This window comes from Tyto alba, unplaced genomic scaffold (genome assembly GCF_018691265.1).
Source record: "Tyto alba isolate M040663 unplaced genomic scaffold, T.alba_DEE_v4.0 Super-Scaffold_25, whole genome shotgun sequence".
NCBI lineage: Eukaryota > Metazoa > Chordata > Aves > Strigiformes > Tytonidae > Tyto > Tyto alba.
Window position 1 is genome coordinate 41,634 of NW_024881299.1, and position 9,665 is coordinate 51,298.

Below are 9,665 nucleotides of genomic sequence, written 5' to 3' on the forward strand. Positions count from 1 at the left end.
CGGCCTGTCCCATCATGGGACTGTGACTGGGACCAGCACCAGCGACTGGCCTGGCCAAGTATGAGACTGGGAGCAGAAGGGACCAGCCTGGCCCTGGGACTGGGACCAGCATCAGGGACTGGCCTGGCCCAGTAGGAGTGGGACTGGGACCAGCACCAAGGACCAGCCTGGCCCAGTATTGCCCTGGGACCGGGCCCAGCAGCAACAGGACAGGGCCAGCTCAGCCACTGTGGCACCGGGACCAAACCGGCCCCGCCCCTGCTTCCAGGCCCCGCCCCCGGGTGGGCGGCCCTCCCGTGTCCACGCTCCTCTGTCATTGGTCCGCTCCCCTCCGTTACGTCATCCCCCTGTCCCAACGCGCAGCTCCCTGTTCCCTTCCGCCGGCTCTTCCGCAGGCGCCTCACTTCCGCTTCCGGGTCGCCTGACGGCGGCGGTGAGTGCTTAATGGCGGCGGGGCCGCATCTGTCCGTCCATCCGTCTGTCCCCCATACACCCCCCCTTCCCCTCCCCAAATCCCCCCGCAGGGGCCCCCCCTAATCCCCCGGGGGGCTCCAGCACCCGGCGCCTTCTTCCGCGTGTGGGGGGGGGGGGCCGGGCCTGCTGTCTCCCAGGGGGGTGTCTCTCCGTCTTCCCTAACACAGCCCCCCCCCCCCCCCCCCCCAAGCAGGGAGCAGCCTTCCCCACACCGCCACCTCCTCCTCTTCGTTCCCCCCACCCACCCACCCTCCCACACGAACCGGGGGGGTCGCCAGGATGTGGCACGAAGCCCGCAAGCATGAGCGCAAGCTGCGGGGGATGATGGTGGACTACAAGAAGCGAGCCGAGCGCCGCAGGGAGTACTACGAGAAGATCGTGAGTGTCCTCGCCCCCCCTCCGAGTTGGGGTGCTCCTGGGGGCTCTCGGGGCGCCTCCTGGACTGGGGTCCCCCTTTTCTCTGAAGCTCAGGGATCCACTTTTTCCCCAGGGCTCCCACTCCTCCTTTTCTCCAGCACTGTAGGCTTTGGACTCCCCTTTTTCCCTGTGCTTGGGGATCCTGCTCCCTCTTTTCCCCAGAGCTCGGGGATCCCCTCTTTCCCCCCGGCTCCCGCTCCCCTCTTTCCCCCCGGCTCCCGCTCCCCTCTTTCCCCCCAGCTCCCGGCTCCTGTTCCCCCTTTTCTCCAGCACTGTAGGCTTGGGACCCCCCCATTTTCCCCACATCTCAGGGCTTCCGCTCCCCCTTTTCCCTGAAGTTGGGGATGCCCTTTTTCCCCAGGGCTCCCGCTTCCACTTTTCCCTGAGGCTCCAGGCTCCCCCTTTTCCTCAGAGCTCATGCTCCCTCTTTTCCAGCGCTGGAAACTCAGGGCTCCCCCTTTCCCCACAGCTCAGGGCTCCCACTCACCCTTTTCCCTGAAGCTTGGGGATCCTCTTTTTGCCCAGGGCTTGTGCTCCCTCTTTTCCCTGGGGATCAAGAATCCCCCTTTTCCCCAGAGCTCCAGGCTCTCACTCCCTCTTTTCTTCAGTGCTGGAGGCTCAGGGCTCACCCTTTTCTCCAGCACTGTAGGCTTGGGACTCCCCCTTTTCCCCACAGCTCAGGCCTCCCGCTCCCTCTTTTCCCTGAGAATCAAGAATCCCCCTTTTCCCTAGAGCTCAGGGATCCCACTTCCCATTTTCCTGAAGCTCAGGGATTCCCTTTTTCCCCGGGGCTCCCGCTCCCCCCTTTTCTTCAGTGCTGGAGCCTTAGGGCTCCCCCTTTTCCCCAGGGCTTGTAGCTCCAGCTCTCTTTTTTTCAAATCCTCAGGGTTTTTATTCCTTTGTTGTGTTTTGTGTGGGATTTTTTTTTTTTTTTAATTTTCCTAACCCTGGGGTTTTTTCCTCCTTCTAGAAAAAGGACCCAGCTCAGTTCCTGCAGGTGCATGGCCGGGCCTGCAAGGTCCACCTGGATTCGGCCGTCGCGTTGGCCGCCGAGAGCCCCGTCAACATGTGAGTGGCCCCACACGGGGCTGGAGGGGGCTCCCACTGCTTCCCCGGGGGGGGGTGGGGAGCTGGGGGGAGTGGTCGGTGTCTCACTGACAGCATTACCTTCCATGGGAGCTCATGTGTGGTCGCAGCGTCTTTGAGAGTTGCCAAACCCACTGGGGAGGGCTCAGGGGTCTGGGGACACCCACACACTTTTTGCCTAGATGGAATCAGGGCTGTTTTTTTCTTGTAAAAGCTGAATAAAAAGGATTTTGCTCCGCTGGAGCTTCTAGTAGATGCCATTGTGGCAAACGAGTTGTTTTCCCCCCCTCCCCGCTCGGGAGTGACTCATGCAGGAGAGCCAAGCACGCTCGCTGCTGCCCGAGCCCGGGGTGGGGGGGTTCTCTAGGTTTTGGGGGGGTCCTGACCCCCTCTCTGTCCCCACAGGATGCCCTGGCAGGGGGACACGAACAACATGATCGATCGCTTCGACGTGCGGGCGCACCTGGACTATATCCCCATGTACACCCCGCCCCTGCTGAACCCCATGTAAGCCGTGGGGCGCCGGGGCACCCCGCTTCGACGGGAGCTGCCGGGGCTGGATCAGGCCATCTCGGGGCTGTTTTGGAGAGGTTGCCTGAGGTTTCGGAGCCAGCGTCGCCTGTGAGCCCGTCTGGGATCACTGCAGGGCAGGCAGGGTTGTTTTTTTTTTAGACTTTATATACTGGGACCAGCACGGAGATCCCAGTAGCAGGAGGATAAGCTGGAGCAAGCACAGAGGGATGGGTAGAGCTGGAGCACGGGGCAAAGGGGAGTCCCACAGCAGCTTTTCGGTACCTAAAACATCAGAGAGGACGGAGCTGAGCAATTTGCAGGGGTCTGCGAGAAGAGAGCGTGATGAAAAGGCCAAAATTAGAGTGAGGCAGTTAATCAAGTCCCAGCACAACCCTGGGGCAGAGGGCAGTTTCCCCCCCACAGGTTCCCTTCCTGCTCCTTCGCTGAGTTTTCAAAGGAATTCCAGACCAGCACGTGATTTTTCCACTGCCAAACCCCAGCCCTGGTTTCTCCCTGCAGCTGAGGGTCTGATTTTAACGGGAGTAGAAAGGGGCCGTGGCTTCTTCCAGGGTCCAAAACCCCTCGGGGAGAGGGGAACCTCCACATCCCCTGAGGCTTTGTGAGCACCAAAAGCCGCGTCTGCTCCTTTCCAGCTCCCCTGAGCAGGAGTCTGACGAGAGAAAATGTAACTACGAGCGGTACCGAGGCCTGGTGCAGAACGACTTTGCCGGCAGTAAGTGTCTCGGGGAGGTGGGAGGGTCGGGGCTATGCTGAGACAGGGCGAGCCCCCGTGATTCGGGGGAAAGCCCAGCTTGACTTTGCGCCAACCAAAGGGTGAAGGGATGGGGGTGTCCGAGCGCTGGGAGAGCTGCGTCCCTTCTAGTGAGCTGCGATTAATCAGCTCTCTGAGGTGTTGTCTCTCAGGAGGGCATAAAGCAGGCTGGTAACTTGCCGTTGCAGTTTCAGAGGAGCAGTGTCTCTATCAGATCTACATCGATGAGCTCTACGGGGGACTCCAGAAGCCAAACGAAGATGAGAAAAAGAAGTGAGTGTGAGAAGATGTGACAGAGGATGGTAGTCACATCCCTGTCCCCAAGGGCGATGCTGGGAGCGCAGCCCCGCAGCCTCAGAAACACCCACTCTTCAACTGGTCCCAGTTTCCCCGTTACTGGGGTGGGACCGCACAGCTCTCGGTAACGCTCTGAAATTGTCCCCTACCTCTCTGTTGCCAAAATATCCGTCCTTTCCTTGTTGCTGTGGCCGCAAGGCCGTCGCAGGGCCGACCAGAGTGGTGCTGGCTGAGGAGGGAGGTGGAGGAAGGGCTGGTTTCTTCCCAAGGAAATTTTTCTGTCCCGATGCCTTCTCGCATGGCCTGGCACCGCGCTGAAGGGAAGAAGCGGGCGGGGGCTAAGCGTGTCTGTGCCCAGGCTGGCGGAGAAAAAGGCCTCCATCGGCTACACGTATGAGGACAGCACCGTGGCTGAGCTCGAGAACTCCTTGGAGAAGAGGGGCGATGAGGAAGACTCCGAGGAGGACAGCAACACCGACGAAGACGAAGTCATCCCTGATATCGGTAACGGTTTTCCCTTTTCCGGGCTGTTTCACCCCGCTTTGGCAGAGGGGCCAAGCCCTGCCTTGCCTCTTGGGGTGCGCTGAGCTGCCCTGTGCCTCTGCCCGCAGATGTGGAAGTAGATGTGGACGAGCTCAACCAGGAGCAAGTGGCCGACCTGAACAAGCAGGCGACCACCTACGGCATGGCCGAGGGCGACTTCGTCAGGTACGGCCTCCCCCTCCTGCCTGGGGGCTGAACTGAGGATGTGGATCCCCCCCCGCCCCAAAAAAAAAAAAAAAAAAAAAAAACTCCCCCCAAAGATTTGCTTCCTTTCTGGGTGCTGGCTCTTATTGAGGTTTTTTTTCTTTTTTTTGGGGGGGGGGCGGAAAAGGATGTTGCGGAAGGACAAAGAGGAGGCAGAAGCTATTAAAAACGCCAAAGCTCTAGAAGAAGAAAAGGCGATGTACTCGGTGAGGGGAGCTCTGCCCTGTCCCTCTGCAAGCCCCCCACCCGCTGTCCCGTGCTGCCTCTTAGCTCAAGCTGCTCTCCTAGGGCCGTCGCTCTCGCCGCCAACGGAGGGAGTTCAGGGAGAAACGCTTGAAAGGGAGGAAAATCAGCCCGCCCAGGTGAGCTCCGCCACCAGAAAGGGCTCTGGTCCCCCCCCTACGTCCATCCCGGGTGGCTCCTGGCTGTGTCCCTTGGTGACGTCCCACCGTTTTCCCCATTTCCTTTTTGCAGCTACGCACGGAGAGACAGCCCCACTTACGATCCCTACAAACGGTGAGCGCCCGCGGGTTGGCTTCTCCGGGCTGGGGATGTCCCTTTCCTGCAGCTCCCTGGTGGTTTTGGGGAGGGAGAGCATTTTCATCAACCCCATTCCTTGCCGCCTCACAGCTCCCCCTCGGAATCGACGTCGGAATCCCGCTCCCGTTCCCGCACCCCGTCTCCAGGCCACGAGGAAAAAATCACCTTCATCACCAGCTTCGGCGGCAGTGACGAGGAAGCGGCGGCGGCCTCCGCCCAAACCCCCGGTGGCCCCGGAAAAACCGCCACGCTCAGCAAACAGCGTTCCACCCCAGGGCAGCCGGGCAGCACCGCGGCAGGTCATAGCAGCTCGTCCCGGTCGGTAACTTTTCCTATTCGGCTTGTTTTTTCATCCCTTACCCGCAGGGACACGCTCCCGAGACCAGGGAGGGGAGAGCGTGGTGGGAGGGAGCCCCCCCATCACCTAACGCCACGGGCCGTCTGCCTGCACCCCCCACCCCGAGGGTATCTCCGAGCCATCGTGGAGACGGGAGCAGGGTGGGGGACTGGAATTTGCGCCCTAAAATTAAGGAAATGTCTGCCAGCTCCGGGACGAAGCGGCGTGGCTCATGTCCTGGCACAGCTGGGAGTTTTGGGGGGGCTTGCAGAACCTCGAGGCGTGATGCCATGTAGGGGGGATGGTCCCTTCCCCACGCCCCCCGTGTGCCAACGATCCCATGTGTCCCTTCCAGGAGACGTTCCTCATCTTCCTCCACCTCCCCGACCTCCTCCTCGTCCTCCAGCTCGCGCTCCAGCTCCCGCTCGCACCGCGGCGGCGGTTACCACCGCTCCAGCCGCTACTGCCGCTCCCGCAGCCGCCGCTACTCGCGCTCCCGCAGCCGCAGCCGCCGCTACTCAGGCGGGGGGGGCTCGCGGGACAGCCGCCGCCGCTCCAGATCCTATTCCCCCGACCGGGGATATCGCTACAGCTCCCGCCGCCGCTCCAGGTGAGCTCCGCCCTAGGCCCTTGCCCAGTTTCTCCCCGTTTCGCTCCAGTTCGGCGCTGGGCAACTCCACAGCGGGTTTGGCCGGGGGATTGTCGCCCTTCCGCTCAACCGCCGCCCTCCCGCCACCTCTTTGGGCTTAACGATCCCCCCACATGCCACGCTCTCCCTTCTGCTCAGCACTCCACCTCCCCTAGCCTGGTCCCAGTTTGTTAGTGGGAGTCCCACACTGGTCCTTGCAGCCAAAAAGAGGGAAGGGAACACATCCCATCGCTCAGCCTGCTACTGGGCGGCTTCACCCCCGGGGCTGTGGGACGCTGCGGGTTCCCCCAGCACCATCTGCACTCGCCGCTGGGGTCACGGCGGGGAACCCAATCAGCTTTTGTGTGCCCCCCCACCATCACCATCCGCAGGAGCCGTTCCAGGTCTGGGGAGCGTTACCGGCGAGGCGGCAGGTCCAGCCGACACTGGAGCAGCAGCCGGAGCAGCCGGAGCCCCAGTGACTCGCGCAGCCGCAGCAAGTCGGTGTCTCCGGTGCGCGAGAAACCGCCGAGACCTACAGCATCGCCCGCCGTGGGGGAGAAACTGAAAAAGTGAGTGGGGGGAACACACGCACAGGCACGGGGTGGTTAACCATGTCCCCTGTGCTGATGCTTGCGCTGTTCTGGATTTTTTTTTAATCCTTTTTAGGGCTGAAAGTGCTGCTGGTAAAGAGACAGGAGCTGCCAAAGTCAGTAAGAATTTAACCTCCCCTGTTTAATTGGCATCTCTGCAGAGCAGGCTCAGGGACGCGGTGGTGGAGGTGCCGGGACTGGCGCCGGGTGCCCCCCCCACCCCTTGCATCTCCCTCCTTGGAGCTGGGGGGGGGGGCGGCTGCTAGGCGGGGGCCATGGGCCACTTGGGGCAGTCCTGGCTCTGGAGGGGGGGTGGGAAACAGGGGACCCCCACCCCCCCACCCCAGGATCCAGCAGGCACTGGGTGCCACCTGCACTGAAGCTAGGGGGGTCTTACTGGCGGCCGTCCCCATGCCCGGCGGGTCCTCACACTGTTTTTTGGGGGGTGGGGGGGGGAGGTGGTGGCAGGGGGTTGGGGGAGCCCTTTGCCCCCCCCACCGTCCCTTTGGAGAGAGGTGGCCGTCCCCTGTAGCTCTGATGCCACCAAGTCCCTGGTGTCCCCAGGAGCTGTCCCTGCGTGTCCCCAGATGCCACCTCCACAGGGCTGTGGGTGGGGGGCGGTGTGCGCAGTTTCCTCCTTCCACCGCCACCCTTGGCGGCTGCTGTTTGTCCCCATATCACCCACGGGTGACACACCCAGGTCCCCCCACATCACCCACAGGTGACATGCCGTGATCCCCACTGCTCGGGGACAAGGGTGCGAGTGTGACCGATGTGGGCAGAGACACCCAAACCCCGTGGGGACACCCACCCACCCACTCAGAGGTGGCACCCAGGGGGTGGCAGCACCCAGATCCACCGGGGGGGGGGGGGGGCGGCGGTGACTGGGGGGGGTCCCCAAGCTGGGGTCACCGTGGGTGCACCGTGTCCCCCCCCCCTTCACACGCAGCTCTGGTTTCTTGCAGCCCAAACTGACACCGCAGGAGAAGCTGAAGCTGCGCATGCAGAAGGCATTGAACAGGCAGTGTAAGCAGCACCCATGCCCCACCCCACTGCACACCCCTACACGCACACCCCCCAGCCCCCACCCCGAGCCCCCCCCTATTATTTTTGTTTTGTTTGTTTTCAGTTAAAGCCGATAAAAAGGCAGCGCAGGAAAAAATGCTGCAACAGGAGCATGAGAGACAGGTAGGGACTGGCTGCAGGGTGGCACTGTGTGTCCAACCAGGGGCGGCTGGAGCTGGTTAACGAGGGGGGGGCAGGTTAATGGGGACTAGTTAATGGGAGGGGACTGGTTAAAGGGGAATGGTTAACAGGCTGCTCTTCTCTTGCAGGAGCGGGAGGATGAGCTGCGGGCAATGGCGCGGAAGATCCGCATGAAGTAAATCCTCCTGCCCTGCCCCCCCAGCAGTGTGGGTCGGCACAGCGTGACCCCCCCGTGCCACCCCCCTCCCCCCACATACACACACCTACACCCTCATTTTATTTCTTGGCAGGGAGAGGGAACGCCGGGAGAAGGAGAGGGAGGAGTGGGAGAGGCAATACAGCCGGCAGAGCCGGTCCCCGTCCCCGCGCTACAGTGAGTGCTGAGGGGGGGGGCTTAAAAAAAAAAAAAAAAAAAAAAAAAAGCTGCTCTATTTTTGGGGGAAAAAAGGGCTGCACAGTGTCCCAGCATCACCTGAGTGTGGCTCCTCTGCCTTGCAGGTCGGGAATACAGCTCCTCCAGGAGGTACGTGTGTCTCATGTCCCCCACCCCACGCCTGGGAGGGGGTCACAATGGGGGTCCAACCCCCCTCACTCACCCCCACTTTTTTCCACACCCCCCACTTCCACAGGCGCTCCCGGTCCCGCTCCCGCAGCCCTCACTACCGGCACTGACAGGGATGGCGTTGCCGCCGGGAAATAAAGACGGAAACCCCGTGTCCTTCCCCTATTTTTTTTTTTCTTTACAGTTGAAATTATAATTCTGGTGGAAAAAAGAAGTTGGGGGAATGATTTTGTGGGGGGTGGGTGTGGTTTGGTTGTTTTTTCTGTTGGGTTTTTTTTTCCCCACCCAACGGTCAGTCGAGGAGGAAGGAGTAAGCGAGGACGTCGGTGCAGCGCAGCAGCGCGGCCGCCTGCACCCCCAGGGGGGTCCGCAGCGCGTCCACCTGCACGGCCACGGCTTCCACGTCGGCTGCCCCAAAAACCGCGTCCACGCGGACCCCCGCCCGTAAACAGAACTGTGTGGGGCGGCCCCGGGCGGCCCCCAGCCCCCGCAGATAGCGTTCCCGGAGGCTGGCCCGTACCCCCTGAATGGTGGCCGTCGTCCCCCCCGCCTCCTCAGCCCCCAGAAGCGCTTGGAAACGGGGGGATGTGGGGCTGAAACCCCGACCCGGCCCTTCGGGCCCTCGCGGCAAGCGGATGACCCCCACGGGCACCGGCATGGCGGCTCCTGGGGAGAGTGAGAGGAAAGGGAGGGGGGTGACCCCCAAGTTTTCTGAGCCCCCCCCACTTCCTCCCCCTTCAAGCTGCTGCCACCCCACATCTGCCCCCTGAGGCTGGTCCCCAACCAACCTGCCACCCCCCCACAGCTCCCAGCCCCCTGCCAACCCCACGACCCTCACAGCCCCATATGACCCCTGCCCCCCCCCCCCCCACACACACACAGAGCCCCCTTACAGCTCCCAGCCCCCCTCCACAGCCCCATGACCCCCAAACCCCCTCTGTGGCCCGCACAGAGGCCCCAACCCCCCCCCCCCCCCCAGCTCCCAGTCCCCTCCCAACCCCATAACCCCCCCACACTCACCCCTCTGTGCCCCCACGGAGCCCCCAACCCCCCCCGCCCCTAAAAACACTACCGCCACCCCACTTCGGGTCCCCTGAGCCCCGCCCAGACTCTCCCAAAGCTCCCCACGGAGCCACACACACACGCTCCGCGCTGCACACGCGTGGGAGCCCCCCGCACCCACGGGGCGCCGCCCGCTCGTGCCACGATACGCGTGGGTGGAGGGTGGCTGCCTGCCCGCTCCCACAGAAATTTCCCCCCCCCCGCCCCGTACCGCCGGGGCCGCGTCCTGCTCACGCGTGGGTGAGTTTCCGCGCCGCCGCCGGAACTCCGTCACCGTCCCGCTGAGCTGCTTTGCCGCCGATTCGCGTTACCGGGCGGGCCGAACCCCACCACCGAGCTTCGGGGTGGTGTGGGGGGGGCGCTCACGGCGTTTCCCCGCGTGTTTTTTTCCGACACCACTCCCTCCCTCCCCCCCCGCCGCACTCCGTCCC

At 62.9% G+C, this 9,665-nt stretch overlaps 2 protein-coding genes across 8 annotated transcripts; one reads left to right on the plus strand and one right to left on the minus strand.

The window, feature by feature from the left end:
• The first annotated feature begins 328 nt into the window (after positions 1-328).
• LOC116962289 (CLK4 associating serine/arginine rich protein) lies at positions 329-8,337 on the plus strand. 7 transcript variants are annotated; one of them, XM_042797275.1, is made up of 20 exons: positions 418-852; positions 1,862-1,959; positions 2,383-2,484; positions 3,144-3,223; positions 3,451-3,535; positions 3,918-4,063; positions 4,171-4,267; positions 4,434-4,512; positions 4,595-4,668; positions 4,781-4,822; positions 4,937-5,164; positions 5,539-5,793; positions 6,204-6,383; positions 6,481-6,520; positions 7,370-7,430; positions 7,534-7,592; positions 7,739-7,785; positions 7,901-7,983; positions 8,109-8,133; positions 8,240-8,337. In XM_042797275.1, the coding sequence occupies exons 1-20, from the start codon at positions 754-756 to the stop codon at positions 8,280-8,282; spliced, it is 1,923 nt and encodes a 640-aa protein (XP_042653209.1). In that variant the 5' UTR covers positions 418-753; the 3' UTR covers positions 8,283-8,337. The 7 variants fall into 7 exon arrangements, 5 of the variants coding, with proteins under 5 accessions (XP_042653206.1, XP_042653205.1, XP_042653207.1 ...); XR_006165710.1 differs by lacking the exons at positions 7,901-7,983; positions 8,109-8,133; positions 8,240-8,337 and having other exon boundaries at positions 6,481-6,524; positions 7,739-7,786; XR_006165711.1 differs by lacking the exons at positions 6,481-6,520; positions 7,739-7,785; positions 7,901-7,983; positions 8,109-8,133; positions 8,240-8,337 and having other exon boundaries at positions 7,534-7,593.
• A 17-nt stretch (positions 8,338-8,354) lies between these two features.
• Positions 8,355-9,629, minus strand: GEMIN7 (gem nuclear organelle associated protein 7). The gene is made up of 2 exons (XM_042797279.1): positions 9,446-9,629; positions 8,355-8,838 (listed from the first exon to the last, which is right to left on the minus strand). Exon 2 carries the CDS (start codon positions 8,828-8,830, stop codon positions 8,465-8,467), a length of 366 nt encoding a protein of 121 aa, XP_042653213.1. The 5' UTR covers positions 8,831-8,838; positions 9,446-9,629; the 3' UTR covers positions 8,355-8,464.
• Positions 9,630-9,665: the final 36 nt, after the last annotated feature.

Coding starts and splice junctions, on each gene's coding strand:
- LOC116962289 (XM_042797272.1), top strand. CDS start 754: ATGTGGCACGAAGCCCGCAAGCATGAGCGCAAGCTGCGGGGGATGATG. Junction 1,960..2,382: donor GCCGAGAGCCCCGTCAACAT/GTGAGTGGCCCC, acceptor CTGTCCCCACAG/GATGCCCTGGCAGGGGGACA. Junction 4,513..4,594: donor AAGAAAAGGCGATGTACTCG/GTGAGGGGAGCT, acceptor CTGCTCTCCTAG/GGCCGTCGCTCTCGCCGCCA.
- GEMIN7 (XM_042797279.1), bottom strand. CDS start 8,830: ATGCCGGTGCCCGTGGGGGTCATCCGCTTGCCGCGAGGGCCCGAAGGG.